The sequence below is a fragment of the Lissotriton helveticus genome, chromosome 1_1, assembly GCF_964261635.1.
Source record: "Lissotriton helveticus chromosome 1_1, aLisHel1.1, whole genome shotgun sequence".
In the NCBI taxonomy this organism is placed as follows: domain Eukaryota; kingdom Metazoa; phylum Chordata; class Amphibia; order Caudata; family Salamandridae; genus Lissotriton; species Lissotriton helveticus.
The window spans coordinates 1,628,313,944-1,628,338,742 of record NC_136057.1 but is presented as its reverse complement, the minus strand read 5'-3'; the positions used below and the strand labels follow the sequence as shown (position 1 = coordinate 1,628,338,742).

At 44.8% G+C, this 24,799-nt stretch overlaps 1 protein-coding gene across 1 annotated transcript in view; it reads left to right on the top strand.

The window, feature by feature from the left end:
* LOC144764805 (uncharacterized) overlaps positions 1-24,799 on the top strand; it is a 581,674-nt gene that overhangs the window by 348,386 nt on the left and 208,489 nt on the right. The window contains exons 7-8 of the mRNA XM_078650300.1: positions 2,524-2,593; positions 3,542-3,624. Coding sequence (XP_078506426.1) covers positions 2,524-2,593; positions 3,542-3,624 — 153 coding nt within the window. The remainder of the gene's footprint in view (positions 1-2,523; positions 2,594-3,541; positions 3,625-24,799) is intronic.

Sequence of the window (24,799 nt, the reverse complement as noted above, 5' to 3'; positions counted from 1 at the left end):
CGTGTGCTGAGGGAGCCCCGAGTGAGGAGAGCCGCCACTCGCCAGTAAACCGGTGAGTGGGGCAGAGGAAAGGGAGGGGCGCCGGGACACGTTGTCGGTGTCCGCCCCCCCCTCCCCCGGTAGCGCGAGCTCGCGCTCATGGTCGGTGTGAAGCCACGAGGGCTTCAAGGGCGGCCCCGGTTGGCAGTGGGTCGCCCCAATGTGTGTAGAGCCCTGAGAGGCTCCCGGCCCCATTTTGTGTTTAGAGCCACGGAGGCTCTAGGGGGCCATTTTTGATTTACGAGCCCTGAGAGGCTCAAGGGCCAGTTCATTTGTTCTCAGAGCCTGAGGGCTCCGAGGGGGCATTTGAATCTACGAGCCCAGCGAGGCTCGAGGGGCCATTGGTTGCAGAGCCTGAGGGCTCCATGGGCCATAATTGTTGTAAAAGTCTGTGAGGCTCTTGTGTTATGCCAGAGCCTGTATGGCTCCAACGTGTTTAGAGTGTTTCCAGAGCCTGGGTGGCTCCAGCGTGGCGCAGTTTGCGCCTAAGGGTCAGTGAGGACCCTGTCGCAGTTTGGCCTCCCAGCTGCCCAGCAATTAGTGGGCAGCTGCACCGTTTAGGTCTTGTGATTTGCCCAGGTGCCCAGCAAGTAGTGGGCACCTGCACCGTTTAGGCCCCTGACATTGAGACTCAGGGCGTCCTAGCCCCAACAAGGCCAGTTGGCCTAGGGACTGCCACAGGTGGTGGCTTATGTAAGGTTGTGCGCAATTGTATGGTTTTTATTCCTGCACCTCTGAATGTTTTTAGACATCATGTGACTTTTGCGCTATTGTATTGTTATGGTACCTCTGAATGTATTTTTATTGCATCATGTGCTTGGTTCGTAACACCGCTGAATGTGTAGGTTTATGCATCATGTATTTCCCTTTACTACTCCTCTGAATGTATATTTATGCATCATGGGTAATGTGTTCTTTCTTAGACCCCTAAATGCTGTGTGATACTTAGGTGGTTGTTCTTTTTAGTACAGGTGGTCCTAGTGAGGTCCTGGTCCCCTGCGTGACATTCTCCTAAGGTGTTTAGGGTTGCGTAGGTGGTACTTACCTGTCCCCAGTAGTTACTGGATGTGATTTACAACTGTTATTCTTTTTGCTATACTTATTCTAAGTTCTATAAGTGCTATTTCTATATCTACAAAGTGTTGATTCTGACAGTGGCCCATGTGGCCCTGTCCTGTACATAATCCCTTATGAATGTTGCCCGTGCCAGTTGGCACAATGTACATGTGTGATTTTTATCTGATGTGTTTTGACAATACAAAAGTTATTTTAATATAACCTTGTGTGGAGTTCCTTTTGTGGTGTGCCTAGGATGTTGTTGCTGTTGTGTGCTGGCGCAAATGCTTAACACATTGCCTCCGAGTTTAGCCTCACTGCTCGTGCCAAGCTACCAAGGGGGTGAGCAGGGGTTATCTTGGCGTGTGACTTCCTTGCCCTTACTAGAATGGTGGTTTCTGCCTGGCTTTGGCGTCAGCCTTAGCCTACCAGAAATAGCCAGTTCTAACAGGATCCCAACGTCTTGATTAAAGAATGTTGTCTGTAGTCCATAGCAGAGGAAGTTGTTAAGGATGTTGTTTCACATGTCGTAAATTTAACATAAATTGTGCACATTTTCAGGATTCCTTATGCAATAATTAGGGTACCTGATCACTTACAAATAATGCATATCTGAATGGACCCTACTTCTCATGCACTGGTGTCGATTACCAAGTGCTGGTTGAATTGCAGGGCATCAATTATGGTGGAACGCCACACCACATTAGTGGTAAGTTTGACCACTTAGAAGGAGGAGTGCGGTGATATGTTGCAGTAACTCTCTGGTGCAGGGACCCCTGGTGCCCAGTTAGTATTTAACCCCTTCGCCGCGGGTGGGATTCCCCCGCTGTGCTGGGGGTGGGGGGCGCGTACAGCGCCCCCATGCTCATGACGAGGTCAGCTCGTCATGAGCCACGGCGCTCAGGTGCTCATGACGAGCTGAGCTCGTCATGACCGCGCCCGTTCCAATGGAACGTTCAGCACAGCAGGGGAATCAGCCCAGCGTGCGAGCGTTCCAAGTAACGGGCGTGGTCATGATGAGCTCAGCTCGTCATGAGCACCGGAGCGCCGTGGCTCATGACGAGCTGACCTCGCATGAGCATGCAAGAGGTTAAAGGTACACTGTCTAAGGCGTTCATCAAGCACTAAGTATATGGATAAATTACTGTTGCGCCATTGAGTGTAGAATTGTCACTTTGATCCAGCCCACTATGATCAGTAAATGTCAAGTGTTTAAAGACCTTCATAACAACCCCTTATAAAAATCAGTAGTTCAGTCAGTGTGACCTGCAAACAACACTTGTGAGTGGTTGTATTTAAGAATAAAGAGCAAAAAGAAATTGTTAAACAAGAAAAATAATGTGGCACTTCACAAGAATGGTTTTCTATAAAAGTTTGTTTATTCATTTGTTACTAAGCTAACCCTTTCCTTGGATTTCTGTTTTATAGAGCCAGTGTTTTTCACAACACATTTCAGTACAAGCAAGAGTGAAAACTGTTCTCTCCCGAATTGTCAAAAGTAAGAGGCTGTGGACCTATTTCTGTTTAATTGAACACCTGGTTACCTATTTTCTGATTATTTTGGATAAATTATCTTTGACTTGTATGCGTGGACACTGCAGTGGATTAATCAATCGGAGTGTGTACAGTGCGGCTACTCACATGTGAGGGTCTCAAGGTGCTGTGGGATAGGGAACAAACCTGAGCTCCTATGGTGACTAACATTCATCTCCACATGGGTCTCGCTTTACTTTCCATCACTCAAGGGCCCATCCAGTTCAGGTATTTAATCAACCTGTATCTCCAGCCCACACCTAATTGATTAGAGAATGTTCGTTACTAGAATACAAATAGTCACTGTCAGTCTTGCACCTTACCAAAGGGCTGATCAATGTGTCCTTCAATGAAAAATCCCTTACAAGCTCTAGCATGCCATCCTTCTGCCACTCTCCATTGGGCCTTTTCTCTCGGCCATAAAGTGTTTAGACTTTGCTAGTCACTATCTGTGATGCAAATAATGCCAAACACTTTATTTAGAGAAGAATTCAAGCATGAAGAAAGTTAATCACTAATTTTCAATATCTTATTGAGATGTAAAACTTGTATATTCTTTTTTTGTGCTACATGGATCGATGTCACTTTGACTGAAGGAATCCTTTATTTTTAGCTCAATATGATAACCCTCGTGAAACCTAAAGGAGTAACAATAGTCATAAAATTAGAAAACATTAAGGAAAACATGGCCAGTGAACAGTTTTTCCTTTTGACAGTTATCTCTGTACATAGTACGAGATCATAGATTCATGAATTAGACACCAACTTAAAATTACATCTTTGTGCAGCTCTTCTCTACTTACACACCTACTGCACTTTTAAAGTTGACCGGACCACTTACATCTTTCTGTTAGCACTCATATCCTTATGTTAAAGTGGCCATCTTACTTTGTCTTCTTGTTTCCTTCATTAGTACCAAAACGAAACAAAGGCAAAATAGTCCGAATGGTCGACTATCACCTACCAGGAACACACAACCTAACCCATTGAAACATGGTAAGTATGGGTGTGAAAGCGCTAGAAACCCATAGAAGTAATCTAGTAGGGAATTTAACTGTCTTCTGTGCAATAAGTGTTTTACTTCTAAGAAATGTGCTATGCCTACCGAAGTCCAGTAGATTTAATCTACCAAAATAGTCTATGGTCGATATGTGAGTATTTCTCATTGACTGGCTGCAGATACTTTTTACCTATCGTCGTAACATTATCAGGGTTACTAGTAATGGGGGTGGGCTCCAAAACTTTGCATTTGCTACTGGACTTCTCAACATTAACCATTAACAAGCATTTACATTGCAATGGTCTCAACATTATTAAAGGTAGAGCTATTGGCATTGCTCATGACTTTTTTTTCTTTTTTTTTTTAAACATAAATAAATGGTATTGTCATTTACAATGGCAATAGGTAAGCATTAGAGAGTATTCACGGACACAGAGCCACACACGCACACACGCACACGCACACGCACCACACGCAGCACACGCAGCACACGCAGCACACGCAGCACACACAGCACACACAGCACACACAGCACACACAGCACACACACACAGCAGCGCACACACAGAGCCACACAGACAGAGCCACGCACACACACAGACAGAGCCACACAGACAGAGCCACACAGACAGAGCCACACAGACAGAGCCACACAGACAGAGCCACACAGACAGAGCCACACAGACAGAGCCACACAGACAGAGCCACACAGACAGAGCCACACAGACAGAGCCACACAGACAGAGCCACACAGACAGAGCCACACAGACAGAGCCACACAGACAGAGCCACACAGACAGAGCCACACAGACAGAGCCACACAGACAGAGCCACACAGACAGAGCCACGCACACACACACAGACAGAGCCACGCACACACACATAGAAAGAGCCACGCACACACACATAGAAAGAGCCACGCACACACACATAGAAAGAGCCACGCACACACACATAGAAAGAGCCACGCACACACACATAGAAAGAGCCACGCACACACACATAGAAAGAGCCACGCACGCACACGCACACACAGACCGAGCCAAGCACACACACGCACACACAGACCGAGCCAAGCACACACACGCACACACAGACCGAGCCAAGCACACACACAGACCGAGCCAAGCACACACACAGACCGAGCCATGAACACAGATGCACAGAAAAACCGGGATGACAAGCAGGGAACAGAGGCACAGAAAAAACGGGGGAACAGAGGCAGAGAAAAACCGGGATGACAAGCAGGGAACAGGAGTAAGACGCAAACGAGAGAGCTTCATGGAAGGAGTAAGACAAAGGCAGTGGGCACACCAGTCGATATGTGAGTATTTCTCATTGACTGGCTGCAGATACTTTTTACCTATCGTCGTAACATTATCAGGGTTACTAGTAATGGGGGTGGGCTCCAAAACTTTGCATTTGCTACTGGACTTCTCAACATTAACCATTAACAAGCATTTACAATGCAATGGTCTCAGCATTATTAAAGGTAGAGCTATTGGCATTGCTCATGACTTTTTTTTCTTTTTTTTTTAAACATAAATAAATGGTATTGTCATTTACAATGGCAATAGGTAAGCATTAGAGAGTATTCGCGGACACAGAGCCACACACACACACACACACACACACACACCGAGCAGCGCACACACACACACAGCCACACACACAGAGCCGCCCACACACACAGAGCCGCCCACACACACAGAGCCACACAGACAGAGCCACACAGACAGAGCCACACAGACAGAGCCACACAGACAGAGCCACACAGACAGAGCCACACAGACAGAGCCACACAGACAGAGCCACACAGACAGAGCCACACAGACAGAGCCACACAGACAGAGCCACACAGACAGAGCCACACAGACAGAGCCACACAGACAGAGCCACACAGACAGAGCCACACAGACAGAGCCACACAGACAGAGCCACACAGACAGAGCCACACAGACAGAGCCACACAGACAGAGCCACACAGACAGAGCCACACAGACAGAGCCACACAGACAGAGCCACACAGACAGAGCCACACAGACAGAGCCACACAGACAGAGCCACACAGACAGAGCCACACAGACAGAGCCACACAGACAGAGCCACACAGACAGAGCCACACAGACAGAGCCACACAGACAGAGCCACACAGACAGAGCCACACAGACAGAGCCACACAGACAGAGCCACACAGACAGAGCCACACAGACAGAGCCACACAGACAGAGCCACACAGACAGAGCCACACAGACAGAGCCACACAGACAGAGCCACACAGACAGAGCCACACAGACAGAGCCACACAGACAGAGCCACACAGACAGAGCCACACAGACAGAGCCACACAGACAGAGCCACACAGACAGAGCCACGCACACACACAGACAGAGCCACGCACACACACAGACAGAGCCACGCACACACACAGACAGAGCCACGCACACACACAGACAGAGCCACGCACACACAGAGACAGAGCCACGCACACACACACAGACAGAGCCACGCACACACACACAGACAGAGCCACGCACACACACACACACAGAGCCACGCACACACACAGCCACGCACACACACAGCCACGCACACACACACAGCCACGCACACACACACAGCCACGCACACACACAGCCACGCACACACACAGAGCCACGCACACACACAGAGCCACGCACACACACAGAGCCACGCACACACACACAGCCACGCACACGCACACACAGACCGAGCCAAGCACACACACACACAGACCGAGCCAAGCACACACACACACAGACCGAGCCAAGCACACACACACACAGACCGAGCCAAGCACACACACACACAGACCGAGCCAAGCACACACACACACAGACCGAGCCAAGCACACACACAGACCGAGCCATGAACACAGAGGCACAGAAAAACCGGGATGACAAGCAGGGAACAGAGGCAGAGAAAAAACGGGGGAACAGAGGCAGAGAAAAAACGGGGGAACAGAGGCAGAGAAAAAACGGGGGAACAGAGGCAGAGAAAAAACGGGGGAACAGAGGCAGAGAAAAACCGGGATGACAAGCAGGGAACAGGAGTAAGACGCAAACGAGAGAGCTTCATGGAAGGAGTAAAACAAAGGCAGTGGGCACACCAGGAGTAAGATGCAGACTAGAGAGCTTTGTGGAGGGAGTAAGACTTGAATTAAAATCTGGGATGACGAGGCAAAGTATGGGCTCATAACAGCGGTATCTGAGTGGAACAGTGGTATCACAGCAGGAGCATGCACACTGTCAGGCAGGATGTGTCCATGTCGAGGCAGAAGAAAACAAAAGCACACATTCGAAAGGACAATCTGAAATTCTGGAGGAAAGGTTATTATTTGATGAGGAATAAGGTGTTTGTCAGAAAACACTTCTCAGGATAGCAACGGGTAGGTGTGAGGGAGAGCAAAGAGCAGTTAAAGGACATAAGCGGTCTAAACCATGGACACTCCAAGACGCGAAGAAACATACAAAGGGTCCAAACCACAGAGATTCTGAGGAAGAAAGAAGCAATGAGACCCAAGGCACAGTGAGACTATGCTACAGGGAGAGACATGCACGAGATCAAACCACTTAAAGGCTCCAGGATAGAGAGAGACGCCACAAATGGACACCACACAGGTATTTATGTAAAAAATATGTATCTTTATCTAGTTTAGGCAAGATCAAAAATCAATAGGGCAATGCCAACATACATAAGCACTTCTGTGGGAGATGATCAGAAAAAGGGTTCTCTTGTAGCCAGACAAAAACGATGTCTGGTAGGATCTCTATCACTTATAATTCACTTGTCTTTGTAAAAAGAACACATCCCAAAACAAAGGGGAGGGGCCTTAACTCCAAAGCATGAGGCTGCCTGTGTTTCCCCTATCGCAGCGAGTGTGAGGTGCTGCGTGAAGTTGGGGAGATTCCAACTTCACGTGAGCCCCCATGGCCTGCAATGCTGGTCTATCTCTGCCCGCTCACATCCAACACCCAGCGCTCCACTTAGTCCACCCGCAGTGCACACAACACGCACGGTGGCAGACGAGGGCTCCCACAAAGGAATCTGAGCCCGTTACCTGAAAGGCGGGCGCGGGGCAGTCTGGGCGGCTCACTGTGGACAGGCTCCTTCTTTTCAGCACTCCCCCAGCCTCTGTTGCAGATCCTCTCGCTCCGGTCGAGACGGGGGGGGTGCGATGAATGCGAGAGTAGTTTCCTCCATCTCCTGTCCACAGCCCAGCTCTCTCCTTCTCCGCGCTGGACGCGGGGGAAGCCCTTAGACCTGGCAGCGCGGTGGGTTGATGACGCTGCGCGACCCTTCGATGACGCTGTCAGGATCCACAGAATCGCAGCTATTTGTGTGCCTAAGTGGCGGTCAAAGACGCGGGCGATATCGAAACCCAATCTGGTAAATATTTGGTATCCTTGCCCTTCATAATAGAGACTTCTTAATCACCTGTAAAAAGTTTCCTTAGATTCCTACATTAAACTCCCTTTGTAACTGTAAATAGATTCCTTCCTAAGATGGCTGCCGCAGTGGCTATTTAGTTACTCCCGATTGTACACACGGTCTAGTGAATGAGGGAAGAGCGCGAGTTTTTAACTTCAACTTCAACGTCGATATTTCATGAAGCAGCAGCCAAGTTCCGTTGCTCCGCGTCAAGCAATCCTGACGGGAGTTAGCGGAATTCAGTCAGTCCAGAGTTAGTCACAGTATTGCAGTAAAGGTTCCTCTGTCGTGTGCTTTTCGACAGAGCGAATAATTATCGTTATTCCACTCGTTTCGAGTGGGGTTGTTCCGGAGTTGGTTTAGAGCAGGTTGGTGTCCCACAGTCGCCTGGAGAATTCCGAGGAACCACAGCGCTTCAAGACAGCCTTTCAGATGTCAAACAAGAGAACTGCATCTGAGAGACAAACCGTAAGACTGAGCATTGCCAAGACCAGCAGCGTAATTGTCCTACAGAACCTAACCTTCTTGCGCTTGCCCCTATCTTTTCCTTTCCCCCTCTGTACCTTACCCTGTTCCTTTTTGCGCGCTTCAGAAGGACTGCATAAGGTCAAGAGACTGCATTTTGTGGCAATGTGAACACACCTATACTCAGTGAAGAACCCATTAAAGATATTAGCAGGAAGCCTTTCAGGTACTTAGCAATTTGAATAGTACTTTCCTGGGAATTTAGAAGTTCAGGATAATTAGTAATGTTACTATCCTTTCAGTTGTAGAATGAAAGATTCCTGCAGAACATCCTCAAAATATTAATGAAGAGTAGCAATTGCCTTGAAGACAACTGGTAGGATCAGCTTATTATTATTATTTGCATAGAGAGTGTTAAGGAAAGGTGGGTTGCTGTTTATTCTCTCCCCTTCTGTGTATTAGGCTCTCCATTAGACAGACAACCGAAGTCTACCAGGAGTCCAGCAAGTAGTGCAGGTGGCTGCAGTCTTCAAGGTTTCTCTTCTTTCTTCCACTTCCCCTTTTCCTCCTGGTTGGTGTACTTCGCTCTTAGAAGCGGAGACACTGGCTGGAGGGCGATTGGGAAAAGCATCAATACTGCCTTGTGAAGTGTTTGGAGCCTTCTGACCGACGCGAACGGAACTCCGGGCAGCTGGGGCCATTCCCAGCGCGGACCAGTGGTGACGTCGGCTGCTTTAACAAAAATAAACATTACATATTTTAAACATGCCTATTAAATACTCTTTTGTCTAAAAGAAACAATTATTGCCTCGATCATTGCCGGAGATCCTGCACTGCGGCAGGCTCCGACGAGGGGAGGGAGGGAGGAAGGAAGGGGGAGGCACCAGAGGGAAAGAGGGGGTGGGAAGAGACTGGGCAGGAGGAGGACACCAGGGAAGGTATCGTGAAAGAGCCCCGTCCTTTTCAGACTGGGGGGCGTGTTTTTTCATGATGACGTCACAGCGAGAAACAAACGAAAAAACACGCCCCGAATCTGAAAAAGACGGGGCTTGAAAAGAGTGATGCCCCTCTCCTCCAATGGCTGGCCAGCATTTACGAGGCCAGCCAATGGAGAAGAGAGGCGGGTTCAAGCCCCCTAACTAAAACATTAAATCTCAGAGCGCCACCCACACTGCTACGCAGTCCGACGCAGTCCTCGACCTAAAAACTGTTGGAATGTGACTAACCAGGGCAGAAGCCACTTCTTCATATACTGCTCACCTATTTAAAATTCAAAAATAAATGTCGATTAAGTACTGGGAGTCCAAAAATTAGCACATTTTTATATAAATTCAGTAAAGTTTGGCCCCTTTCAAAAGGAAAACTTAACAGAAATTAGGACAGTGCAGAAATAGAATTAAGCTCTTTTACGGAACAATTATTTTAGTCTTGTAACACTACGTTATTTATTTTTTCTTTTTTAGGTCTCAGACTGCGCACATGCGCAGTTGAGCTGGCGAGATTTAATGATGTAGGGAGAGTTTCACTAGCGAGCTTAAGCCCTGCCCCTCTTCACCATTGGCTGGCCTCCTAAACGGTGGCCAGCCATTGGAGAAGAGGTCCTAGTGGCGTTCTCCTGTCTCGCTAATCCCCGGTCTTTTCAGACTGGGCTCCTTGACTTACGTTTGTGGTAAAAGCTTTCTTATCTTCTTTATGGGTCCAGATGGCCCCATAAAGAAGATAAGAAACATTTTAAGTCAGCAGGAAGTTTGGGAGCCCGGTCTGAAAAGAACAGGGCTAAAAGAGAAACTTCTTTCAGACGATAGTTCATGTTATATAATCACACTACACTGGGTAACCAACTGAATTCAGCAGTTTATACAGAATACACATTCTGCTAAGTGGAAGGAGGGGAGAGTTGGCATTGCCCAGGTACTTCCGAAGGCATGAACTGGGTGTGGCTCCTGACCACCTTTAAATTGTGCACGACTGATAAACGTCCACCAGCGCTGCTGGATTTAAAGGGGAAGTGATGCCTTTTTGAAGTATGACATTTGAACGTGTGCTAGTTACGACATGACTAAGAGTGTGTACAGCTGAGAGCGATAGACCGTGTGGCACGTTGGTACCTGATGCCGTCAGCATCGAAGACAGACTAGCGGGGCCTGCTCGCCCCTCACAGATGTGGCTGTGTCACGTGTCGTCTTTTCCGCGCCCCGGCAGACCCTCTGCCCTCAGCTCCCGGCCCTGAGGGAGAGAGCAGCGGCCGAGCTCAGCGGAGAACTGGGCTCAATGCATGGAGTGGCGAACCAGCCCCTGGAGGGCAGGGGGGTGTCTGAATAAGGTGAGTAAACCATGCTCATCCAGGAGTTGTGTACATATTGCTCCTCGAAGCCACAACATTCACCGCGCCATTGGAACCAATTCTACTCTTTAAACACATGCCCTTGCCCAAACCTCTGACATTTGTTTCCCTCAGTTCCTAAATTGCTCCTACAACTCACCTTTGGGTGATATGCCACTCCTTCGCAATACCTATACTGCTTTGTGGTGGAACATCACGCTCCACCCCGATATCGCCCCAGAATCAATAGCGGCACACTTGTTATCCCTGTGACATTACAACAATCCACATCAGTCCCAGAGCGTGAATGCCATTTCAGGATATGTGCAGCCCCGTGCTTAAAGGAGATCACGTCATGTGTACCACCCCAGGAGTTGTATCTCTCTTCTGCTTTGACAACACATACCTCAGCACACTTCCCTTTGAGTACTTCAACTCAACCATAGAAAATACACCACCCTGCCATGTCATTTTTTTGTCCCTTGCAGTTTTATATAGCGTGAACTCGACCAAGCGCTTTACATGAGCACCAGTTACGTTACACAAATACACATTCATTTTTGGTAGGCACGGGGAGATTGAGTGATTTGCCCAGAATCACAGAATGCTGAGCCGACGCTGAGGTTGGAACCTGGTCTCCCAGCTCCAAAGTCGGCAGCCCTGGCCGTGAGGCTACACCCTGATGCTTCAGAATCCAGTCCATGTCCTTTTCTGCACCAATATGGATTTAGTGGTTGTTTACTTTCCTAAGCACCTATTCAATCTACCCAGCACCCTCAAGCCCCGGTTCAGACTTTCAATGCATGTTTTGTTGTTTTTAGCGTTTATGCAGTTCCCACCTTCCCACCCCTATGTTTCTAGCCAACACTGCTAGTGCACATCTAGAAATCCATAAATAATTAGACTAACCCTGCTAAAAGCAGCAATCCTTTGGCGAATCTGCTCCCCCTGAAGTGTCTCCCCCCCCACCCCCCCTCCATCTCCCCCCATCACGCCTGGTGCCACATTTGTCACCTATATTCAGAAGGAATTATGCAATTCTGCAACCGCATTGTTTTCCACATTATTATAGATTTGACACACTTAACCTCTTAAACCATAATTTGTTAGATAATTGGTTATTTCATTAAACCAATCAGAAATTTGTAAAGGGAAGTCCGAATGACGTTCAGCCCAATGTAAGGAAGGTTAATAGAGAACTCTAATTTTAGCTGCAGACAGCTATTTCTTGGGACTAAAATGTTTGTTTTTCCACACGCTACGTATGTATTTGTAATTTAACAGTGTAGAAAAGCGATTAGTTTCTCATCATGAAAATGTTTTAAATATGAATGCCAGTTCATGTTTACATCACATGCTGTTGTCGGATCAAATAAACAAAGCATACATACAGAAAATTGACATAAAGAGTATATAAAGATTGCAGATACAAGAACAGATCAAATATAATTTTTGATCACCATACATTTGTACACAATTAATCAAAAAATGATTTCCAAATTTTGTCAAACTTTCTTATCCCTCCGATTCGTTGAGCATATAAAAATTCAATCTTTCTAACTTTCTTCATTTTATGCAACCATTCCAGGAACAAGGCAACCTGTGTTGACTGCCAGTTCTGTAGTATCAAATACCTTGCCACAGCAGATACTATAAACAGCAATTTAACCAAATGGTCTGCTAAACCGAGATCAGAATCATAACCATACAGCATTAATTGAGGATTGTGAGTAATCCTGATATTATAATCGGTATGAAGAAACAAAAATGTCATTCCAGAATAACAAAATTTTCGGGCAATATGCAAATATATGAGACCAATTGGCTGGAGCAAATTGCTGACATCTAAAACAGTTAGCTGGAGTATTAACGTACATTTTGGCGATGACAGCAGGCGTACGATATAAAAGCCTTTTGCTAAAAAATAGCATTCTACGCCAATTAGACCCTCTCAATACACAAAAATGTAATTTATTTAAGGTCTTCCAAGTGTTAAGGGATAAACTATGGTTCTCTTGTTCCTGCCATTTTTTAATTGCTTTTAAGCTAGAGTCTTTCTCAATACTCTGTACCAGACAACGTTTTCATTCCCCCGGTTTTCTAGACCGTAAAGTCACAAAAAGATAGTTCCATAGCAGAGTAGGGGTGCTAATATGCCTTAGATCCAGTTGTTCCAACATTTTATAAATCATTATGTAAGAACCAATTATAAGAAAGTTTCCTTGAAATAATCGTGACATCTCTCCCTGAGTTATCCAGCTTCCATCCCTTCGAAAATCTGATAATGTATTAAACCCTGCTCGATACCAATTAACTACAATTTCCGAACCATTTTTTATCCCTATATGTTCAAAAACATACATTAAGGGAGTCATTAAGTTAAACTGCGGGAGAGAATATCTTTTGAGCACAGCGTCCCTTCTTTTAAAAAACTAATTCATAATCTTATATCTAACGAGTTTCGGAGATCTAGGCACCTGAAGCGGGGAGGGAATTTGAGCTTCATGACAAATTTGATCGAAAAAAAAGTTAATAAATAAATCTGAACCTTGTATTTCAAATTTAAATCTATCTAAATATTTTGAAAAATAAGCGTTATAATAGTCTTTAATGTTTGGTAACGCAAGACCTCCTTGCTCTGTATCTGCATAAAGTGTCTCTATTGCTATGCGGGGAGTCTTCTTACCCCATATAAAACCCGAAAACAAAGATTCTACTTTTGAGAAAAAAAGAGCTGGGCAAAAAGCAAGGAATAGTCGAAAATAAAAAATTAAAAAGTGGGAGAACGAACATTTTGATCAGAGCGACACGGCCCAAAATGGATAATGGCAGCGAGTTCCATCTATTAAACATGGAGCGAACCTTCTGAAGAAGAGGATCAAAATTAAGTATATATAGATCTGATACGAACGCGGAAAACAGGACTCCTAGATACCTTTTAGGTCTTGGGTTAATACAGCTAACTAAATCTGGATGTAGCTCTGGATCTATACCCCCACAGACCAAAATTATTTTTTTTTTGTATTGATCCGATAACCACCTAAGGCTTCAAATTCTTTGAAAATCTGTAAAACGTGGATCTGGGATTGCTGGTCTGGTTTGATTAATAACATGATATCGTCCGCATATAATTTGAATTTGGCCATAGAGATAATCGGAGCAGCAATATTCACAGAATTCCGAATTGCAGTGGCTAGTGGCTCAATAAAAAAAGCAAAAAGAATAGGTGACAAGGGGCAACCTTGTCTGGTACCTCGTTGCACTAAAACTGAACCCACCATAACGGAATTAATAATTATATTAGCTTTAGCACCAGTGTATACATTTTTAATTAAACTAATAATTTGTGAAGGAATTCTAAAGTGCGCTAAAATAGTAAAAAGAGTTTCCCAAACCACCAAATCAAAAGCTTTTTCTGCATCTAAAAACAAAATTAACGCAGGAATACTCCTTATCTGAAAATAATCTAATGCCTCAATTAAAAAGTGTGTATTGGTGATTAATTGGCGACCTGCAATAAAACCGTTTTGATCGGAGTGTATTAAATCAGCAGCAATGGTATTAAAACAAGTGGATAGTAATTTAGTAGTAATTTTATAATCGGAATTTAATAAAGTAATCGGTCTATATGAACTAGGATCTTTAGAGTCTTTCCCCTTCTTCAGAAAGCTCACTACCTTGCCTTCATGAAAGGAGTCTGGAACTCGCCCGCCATTCAAAATAGAATTTAATAGTTGTGATAACAAGTCAGAAAAACAATTGAAAAAAACTTTTAAAAATTCAGCAGGAAGCCCATCCGGGCCGCAAGCCTTATTAAGCGGTAAATCCTTAATCACCAATTCCAGTTCAGCTTTAGTGAATGGACTCATCATTGTCTTCTGCTCAATCTTTGAAAGAAAAGAAATCTGATATCTACCAAGAAAATTTGAGAGCTTTTGATGATCTAGGTCTTGATATTTACTATAGATCTGTTGATAATGTAAAAACATTATGGAGCCAATTGCCGTAGACTGTGATGTCTCACTATTTTGAACGGGACATTTTAAACAACGAATCTGGTTTGCGGCAGCTTGTTCTTTGGCCTGCCAGGCTAGAAGTTTACCTGTGAAGTTGCTTTCCTCGTAAATTTTTTGTGACTGTCTACGAAGGATTGCTTCACTTTGCGAGAATAGATTAGAACAAAGTTCACGTTTAGCTTCATTTAATTGATTTTGGACATAACTCGAAGAATCAACTTGTCGTTGCAAAGTTAAAGTCTGGATTTTTTCTTGTAGTAAATTTCTAGATTTCTTAATGTTCAGCCACTCAGCTGCATCCTTACTTATCACAATACCACGGATGAAAGCTTTCAACGAATCCCAAATAATATGCAAGGGGGTGGTGTCAGAGTTACGAACTATAAAATCTGAGATTCCCACTTTAAGAGAAGTGACCCATTCATCATCTTGTAAATATATTTTATTAAATACCCATCGCTTAGGGGTTTTGGAATCTTCTCCCAGAACAAACTCGACAGCCAGCATTGCGTGATCTGAAAAACCGTTGTAAATAATTCTCTGATGTGAAAAATGTAATTGCCGGGAGGCCAAAAAAAAATCAATACGAGAAGATTTAAACCTGCCAACCAGCAGGTAAACTTTTTTTGTGGATTCTGTAAACGCCATGGATCGCATAGATCAAAAGTTAACATGTCATTAATAATTGTTCTGCACGATTTGGGTTTAAGCTGTTTTTGGAAAATGTAGTGGAATCCAGCTTTGTATGCATAAGAATATTAAAATCCCCCCCAATAACAATATCTTCCCCCCCCCCCCCCCACTATAAGCAGTGATTGAAACAGATCTTCATAGACCTGAGGGTTATCATCCACTGGAGCATAGAAACAAACAAAAGTAATCGGCCTACATCTATTCATAACTGAGCATGTAACCCAACACCACCGGCCTGCGCCACCCTCTTCTGACTGTATAATTTCTGCATTCAAATTCCAATTTTAAAAAAGGGCGACACCCCGTTGAGATACTGTAGAGGATGAAAACCCCCGAAATGAGGCCCATGTCTTAAACATAGAGAAATCATAAATATTTGCGGCAGGGATATGGGTCTCTTGCAACATAATTACCGCAGGATTCTCTGTTTTGATCCATAATTCAATGGCTGTCATTTTTTTCTTGTTGTTTAGACCATTAACGTTGAAAGAAATTATTTTAAGCCCCCTTTTGATAGACATTTCAAATTATGCAAATTTCCAATGGGCATTTCAGCAATATATACAGTTTCTGTCCAAATAATTTTCCCCCAGATAATAATATATGGTAGAGTAAAAAGCCCTCAACCACATATGCAAAAAAGAACCAAGATACTTCAATATTTTTTCTTTTTTTCACCCCCAACACCAGTGACCCCCCCAGTCTCTTGAACCCAACCCCATGGCCTTGTTCTACCCCTACTACACCTCCCCACGCTGGCCATAAGGTACAACCCCTAATCATTGAGGTGCCTTGTTATTGCACCCCTTAACCCCCCTGAAACCCCTTTCCTGGATCCTAACCCCCACCCCACCCCGAGAAAACATAAGATACTCTGCAGCGTTACCATAAGGTCACTAAATAGAAAAGCCCAGGCCATATCATAACGATACACATATACAAGAGTTAAAAAAAAAATAAAAAAACTCGGCTTTTCCAAAAAACCAAGTGAAGAAAAACAGGAATAAATCAACAAAAAAGGTCAAGTCAAATCCTACTAATCTTGTGAGATCCTACGAAGTAGCGCTTGTGCTTCATCTACATCAGTCAGCATATGGAATTTGCCTTTGACGAGAACTTTTAGCTTTGATTGTTGAGCAATCATAGCTTGGGCGCCTTTATCTTTGAATAGTTGAAGAATCTTAACAAATTCCTCCTCCTCCTGGCTGCAGCAACGGACATGTCCGAAAAAATCCGACATTTAGTGGTAGCGTTAGCAGCAAATTGCCTTTGTTTAAAGGCTTTGGAGAGAATTATCTCTTTGACACGAACATCAGAGAAATTCACCAGAATAGTCCGAGGAAGTGTGGAGTTAGAGAGGGGCTGCGCTGGAACCCGATGGGCAGAAGTAATCTTTAGGTCCCCCTTAAAGTCCGGAAAAACCTCATGAAGTAAGAAGGAAGTGACCCATTGCTTTATATCTGAGCCCTCAATTTTCTCGGGAACTCCAACAATACTAAGATTTGACCTCCTATTGTAATTCTCCAAATCATCCAGTTTGGATTCAAGTGCTTTTGAAGTTTTGGAAAAACTTTGGACCTCCTTTTTCACTTCAGTCATATGATCTTCCAGACCAGATATCCTAGTTTCGGCTTCTTGTAGACGGGCGGGGAAGGAAGACATAGACTGATAACAGCCAGCTCCGTTTTTTGAAATTGCTTCATTTCCCTCACCTCACCCAAGATCATAATTAGCATATCTTTGACTGAAATCTGAAACTCTCCAGTGGTCTCGGTCTCCCCCCCCCCGAAATGGACTATGAGAATTAGTGATAACAGAGGATGAGAGGTCGGTGTGAGGCGCTGTAGTGGCATATACTCCTTTGCTCTTAGATGATTGACATTTTTCCTTAAAAGGTGAAGGATTATTTACCATTGTGTCAGCAGAGCTAAGCGCTAAGCCCCAAGTCTTTGGAACGGCCATGGCAACTGCAGCGGCTGGTATCTCTGGAAAGGAACTAGGAATCGGACCAATGACAAGCGAGGCTGGACTGTTAGGCATTGGCATAATGGATTTTCTCTCAAATAAAGGAAATTGTTTAGGAGTTTTAAGGGCCGCCGGAGTCATCACCTCATTGAATACCTGTAGGCCACTTTGAGTAGACGGTTCAGTCAGTTCTATCAACGTAGCTCCATGATTATCCTCAGCCACCGCAGGTGTCTTTTGCACAAAGTTATTTCCTAAATTAGGCTGAGTCAACAGAGTGGAGACCGTATCCGGAGACTCCTCATCATCCTCCCCAGAGCTTTCAGAAATATCCACCACAGGGTCCTCTTTACCCGCTTCTATACCGGCACTTTTTGCTGCATCCGCATCCTCTTTGGCTTGCTGGCGACGTATTCTCGCCTTAGCGTGCGCAGTTAATTGTTTCCCCCATCACGAAACTGCTTATGCGCTGGATATTAGTCAAGATGTAGTCCGAAATGTATTTAGGAGTATCGCCGGTTGTAATAATAGTAATAGGAAGTCCAAGTATTATATCCTCCGGCTGCTGCTATCTGAAAGCGCAATAGCAGCGCCTGCCACTAAGGATGCTGGAACATGGAGTCATACCCGCGCCGCGGCCGCTGCAAGATTGTAAGCAGCTTCGGCGGCGGAGGGGGGGGGCTTTCCACAAGGCAATAAAGCTGACCAAAGCGACGGGTGGTAAACAATATAAAGAGCTAGAGAAGCAGAAACGTTCTGTGGCTGCTTTCTGCAGCGAAGGATTCTTCAGCCTCAGTTCAGGTACAGTGTATCAAGGGTCCGGCCACAATACGATGCCGCTCACCTCACATCTCCGCAATAAACGGGCTCTCTCCCTGCCTGTAATCTCAGCACGGCATGATGCTCGATGAGGCAAAATTCAGAAACTACTCAGCGTGTACTGCAAACACGCAGCGAGCAGCACAGCAAACGGTCGCCATCAGTCTCGAGGGGAGGGGGGAGGAGCCAGGAACAGGAAGCTCATTGCTACGTGGAGGCGTGGAACTCCACCGTAGCTTCCCTCGACCAACTTGCTTTCAATCTTGAAGTGCCTCCTAGCCTTTCTCTCCAATTTGGGTTAACTGATCAGGGGTCCTTTCCTTCCACCCACTAAGTCCGACATCCTCCTGGCTTACACATTGAAAAACAATCTATTGTATTTTTTGGTGGGAAGTAATATATTTATATATCAATAAAAAGAAAAGCAGCAGCTTTCTTAATACATTTTCGTCCCAGATGCATTGTTTGATAATCTTAAGTTTAAAAACGTTTATTTCATTTAATTTTTTTTAAAGAAATTTGCTTTCCATCAGACTTATAAAAACGTTTGTCTTTTCTTCCCCTGGTGCATGCATGTGTGGCTCCATGCAGCCCCTTACTGTGAGGTCAGAGGAGGCTGCTCACTCTCTACTACTCTCTACTCTGTACTACTCTCTCTCTACTACTTACTCTCTACTACTCTCTACTACTCTCTACTACTCTCTACTACTCTCTACTACTCACTCTATACTACTCACTCTATACTACTCACTCTCTACTACTCACTCTCTACTACTCACTCTCTACTACTCACTACTCACTACTACTCTCTCTTTACTACTCTCTACTACTCTCTACAACTCTCTCCTACTCTCTCTACTACTCTACTATGCACTACTCACGCTCTACTTCTCTCTACTACTCTATTACTTACTCTCTTCTACTACTCACTCTACTCACTCTACTCACTACTACTCTCTACTACTCTCTTTACTAATCTCTACCACTCACTCTCTACTACTCTCTCCTACTCTCCCTACTACTCCCTACTCTGTATTACTCACGCTCTACTTCTCTCTACTACTCACTCTCCAGTGCTGGTTATTGTTAGCAGTTCAAGCAGCGATGCACCTTTTGGGTAACACAAGTAATAATAATTTTCTTTAGAGTTTTTTGATTTAAAGGTGCTGGCACCACACCTCCTCACTGCCCCCCTCAGTGCACAATATTTCCTCACTGCCCCTCTCAGCGCAAATGCCTCCTTACTGTCTATCTCGGTGCACAATACATTCTCGCATTTGCAAGATTAAGCTATTGGCATTGTAAATAACAATGCCATTTATTTATCGGTTTTCAAAACCAACACATAAATTAAAAAAAATTCATTTACAATGCCAATAGCTGCAAAGGCGAGACCGTTGCATTGTAAATGCTGGTTTCTTTTTACAGCTGTATGTAAGCGGATCTCTTAACGCTGTGTTTTTTTGGGGTTGATATTCAACCTATTTTGCCTTTAAAGGCCTATCCAGTGGCGAGAAAAAATTGTTCTCTGTTCAGTCCTTCAGCACTAACCATCAAAAATAAGCATTCTAGAATCTTATTTTGTTTAATTATGTCTCCCGGCATTTTGAGACATGTTATGGAATATTAGGTCTACATGAGGGAAGAGGTGTGGCGCCGCGGCCAGGGCGACTGACGCTGGAATCTGGGGATCACGGTTTGATCCCCGGCACCGGCGGCAGGTTAGCCCAGCACCTTGTGACTCTGGGCAATAGCTTGCTTAATCTTCCCGACGGCCCCCAGCGCCTAGAGACCCTTAAGGGTGATTGTGCGCTTTACAAATGTGGATTATTATTATTATTATATAATGTTGAATAACTTCCACACTAAAAAGCTCATAGCAACCAGTCATATCTGTTGGATGATGCCATCAATTATGTCCTTTGAGATGTCAACAGTGATGTTATTTAACTTGTCATGAGTGATGTAATATGTAAGGTCCTAAGTAGTGCATGGTGAGGGCAGAAGTTCTACTCAGGTCAATAAAGTACAATTGATTAATTTCTTGGGTTTTTAAACTTTAGTTTTTATATTATTACAAGACTAAAATAAAACATGATTATAAACTGTGGTAAATTCAGTGAAGCTTTAATTTTTTTTAAAAATCAGATTTCCCCATTTCCCTCACTGAACATAGCTTTAGGCCTTGTGTGGCATGGGTTTGGCCTTGGGGCCTCACCTGTGGGCAAAGCACTGCACCCAACGCCTGAAAGGCATCCAACACGCCATGGGAGACCAAACACTCAGGAACCCCAACCACACCTTTTTGTTGCTTTTGTTTTGTGATACTTTTGCAATGCTGCAGCTCCAACTTCACCCAAGTATCGCATGACCATGCAAGCCTCCCCTGTTAATGCGTGCATGCCCCCACTGTACCAATGCTCCCTCAACCATGAGGTACCACATGGGGTGCAGCACCCGATCCTGAGGCACAATTTTGTTTTTGACCCGTTGGGGGTGGTGGGGTCTCTGGGACTGCCCCCCCCCCCCTCACAGGAGTCAGGGTAAAGGTGTACGCCTACCCTACCTCCCTGTATATTATGTTTGTTAGTAACTCGGGACACTGGGTTTGAATATAAAAATATGAGCCACAACATTTCTGTTCAGGTTGCTGCTTGCTATTGAGATTACAAATGGCTGAAGGGACTGACGGGGGAATAAAAAGCCCTCCATGCAAATCGGAATGCTTTTCTTTTTAAATTTACAATGATGGAGTACATCAGGACTCCCAATAGACCAACCCTCCAGATATCACTATATATTGAAACAGAATTTTTCAAAAATGGCTGTACATATTTACACCAAATTGCTGAAAAGCATGCTTTCTGAATAAAGTTCTAGCTTAATACAAAACGTGGTGTTTCTTTTCAGTAATATTTTGTGAACTGTTTCCTAAAATTTCTCTGAAATTTTACATTAGAGAAATATTTGAGACCCTCTTCCCTTTTTCACAAATATAAATATATATATATCTCCTGGTAAGCTTCAGGGCGTTTGTTGAATCATCTAATTACGCGGTGGCCCGTACCGCGCAGGATAGCAACATTCGCAATTTGGGAGGCTGTGGAGTAGGAACTGCGTCCTGTCCAGAGAAGCAGCACAGCGCGCCTGAAATATGAAGAGCGTCTTGCCCCACCCCTCCGGATCCTACGAAGGATAACTTAAGAAATTTCAATTACCTCGCACAGTGGAACCTACAAAGGAAGAAATGCTCGAAGGACAAACTACTTGCCCCAGCATGCATTATAATAGAGACAAGCACTAAGAAAAGCCCCCTTGGGCTGAAAAACAATATAATGCATGCTAATATAAAGAGCGTCATCCTCTGTGCAAGTGTCAAGCCTTTGAGAAAGTGGCGTTTCAGCCACGAAACTCATCAGGCAGTTATAACCAGAGGGTCAAGGCAAGCTGATAGGGCAAGCTCAGGGCCGGCACTAGGCATGGGCAGTATGGGCAGCTGCCCAGGGCCTCGCACTCAGGTGAGAGGCAGGCCCCCCTTCACTGTGAAATGAAACACTTTCACAGATTGCCCCTCCTGCTCCACCAGGGCCCCCTACCCACACAATTACAATACACATCAGAGATGTCTGGTGTCGACCGCGTGGTGGCATTCCTGGGAGTGCAGGGGTGGTGGGGAGGGACAAACAGAGTGGGGAAGTCAAAGCGGCAGGGCCAGCAATTAGGGCTCAGAGTGTCAGGGGCGAGGCTACACCTCTCTTAAGTACCGGCCATTCCCTGTCTGCATTTTGTTGCTAGGTGACAGAAGGCCCCTTTGTTTCCAGGACCAGCCAGATACAGGTAAGGAGTAGTGGGTGAGGAGAGGAGGGAGCAGCCAGATCAACTGGTGCTGTGGCATTGTTTTAAGAAAGGCCGTGTTACTGCTTCGAAGGCCCAGGAGAGGGGGCCCTCTTTCCCCGGGCCTCGAAGCACTAGAGCAGGCTGCAAGGTCCAGGTGTGGGGCCCCCTTTCCCTGGGCTTCTAAGCACTATAGAAATCTGCAAGGTCAGGGTATGGGGGCCCCCTTCCCAGGGCCTTGTAGCCACTACTCCCTCTTTCTTTTCCTTTCCTTTATTTGTTCCCATGTGAAAGGAATCCAAAAAAGAAAAACTTTTTTGCTGGAAAGGTAATCTTTTTTGTGACATTTTTCACTTCCAAAGTGCAGCCTTGGGAAAGAGAGAAATAAAAAATTCAAAATGTAAAAAATAACTAAGGCAAGACAGAGTGGGTCGAAAAGGGGCCAGCTTGATTTTATTCACACCCAAAACACATTAGTGCCACTACACAGAGTTTACCAGTGAAGCGCTCCTTTTGTTTTCTTGTCTTTCTCTAAACAGCATTGTTTTCCCCGGGTGGGGAAGTGCACCATTTCTGGATGTACTGAAATACCTACTTGATGGGCGGACTGGAAAATAAAGTGCATACCGCTGCTCTGTATTCACAAATGTGGTCTTTTTAAACCATATTGCTTTCGTTTTGTAAGGATATAATCAATGGGCATTGAAGCAGGTCCGTTCCGACCCTGTAGTCATGGCCTTAACTTTTCATGCAAAAGCACTCATTCATTTCTGAATAAGTGCAAAAGCGTTAAGGTAACCATGTTGTTCCTGCTTACATTTCACATGCTTTAATTAATCTTGCATTCTTTATGAGTGTTTGCTTTTTCCAGAATGTTGTTACTTTTTGGGTTTTTTAGGCAGCATATTGCTCTTGTCTAGTGCGTAATTTGAAATGAGTCGCCTCTAGGTGTTTGTAGCGGGGCACAATTGGGTTGTAGTTGAAGGCAGTGCGAGTTTCTCTCAGTGGGGTAGTATGGTGTTCAGTGGGGAGAGGATGTGGCACTATGGTCAGAGCTGCCGCATTTGGAACTGGGGAACCAGGTTCAGCCTTCATGACCAGTCCACCAGACCAATCTCCCTGAGGGAGCATATTTCCATGCTAGACCTTGGAAGGACCCGCAAGACCTTAGAAGCCCCGGTGTCATAGCACCAGCAGGTGAACCCTAGCAGTGGCAAGTGTGGGTTAACCTTGAAGGCCTGTCTACCACAATCCCTATTGAAGCCCACGGCAAGTCTTTTGGGCAGGCCTACGAAGCAGCAAACCCTTGAGCAACAGTGACTATCATTGAGGTCACAGGAACCTTGAGCAGGGAGGCTCTAGGGCGGTGCAAACAGTGAGATCGCATTGAGCGCTGACTTTGGGTCATGTTTGCGAGTATATTATGCTTCTAAAAGCACTTGCTGCCTCCTTCCTGGCCTCCAGGAATTTTCGGCAACAATAAAAATGTCATGAAACTCCGGTGATCAATGTTCTTCCTAGAGAGAGATGGAGGTTTGTCAAGTGGAAGTTTTGACTCATGGAAAGGTAGTGCAGAGGGTTAATGTGCTTGCTGCAAAGAACATGTACCATGCAGATCACTAAGTCCACCTAATGTAAATAGGCCAGTGGATTACTGCTTTTGTCAGAGAGATCCTATTGGTACTTGCAGTTTATAAGTCAAAATCCTAACATAGAACAATGAGCTATTAACTGTCATCTAGGAGCTGCATGCCAACTGCAAGGTATAATTTACATCGTTATGGTTTTTTCCCCATTCTTTGATTAACATAATGTTGCGAAAAGGGTTCACTTGAACAGAAATCAATTCTGGTTATTAAAGAGAACTTCCAACCATGGTATTAAGTTCTAAATTCAGAGTTTGTGTTTCTCCAGATCAATCACTATTAAACTATACTGCCTACTAGTACGATTGTCATGTGACTCCTAGTCCTTTGTCTTATGTAAAATTACCTATTGTGATTTACACACGTATTATTGATTATCTCTGTGTAATTTGTGATATAAAGTTCTCTGACACTCTAAACTGGTATCAGTGGTGCGGTTTATCAAATTAAATGCATCTGAGAGAGAGTGTAGTTATGGAGACTTGAGGGGCACTGTTAAAGGGTGGTAGTGAGGGAATCCGTGGCAGAGCAAGTCATTGGGGGGCACCAACATTGTCGCACAGGGCTCCACCAGTGCTAAATCTGGCCATATCTACTTCCTACAGTTCTAACACCAAATCAAAAGCTTTGATTTGACAACCCCTTGACTCTGTAGCATACCTTCAAGTCAATGTATGATATAGCAGTGGTCTCAGTTGTTCTAAGTCTTTTTTTGTTTATGTACAATCTTTATTTGTTTGCAATGGTGTCTTGTAATTTTGTACTATGTGTTGTGTTTTTGCACTTAACATAATTCTGGCGAGTAAAGAGCACACACACAAAAAAGATTGTCCTGCGTCTCTTAGAATGGGAGTGTGGGATTCTGGTGAGAGGACTTACGTTAAAACAAATTACGTAATGTCATCCTAAGGTAGCACAATAATGGCACAGAAAGATAAGGGAGCCTTTTGAAATGTGC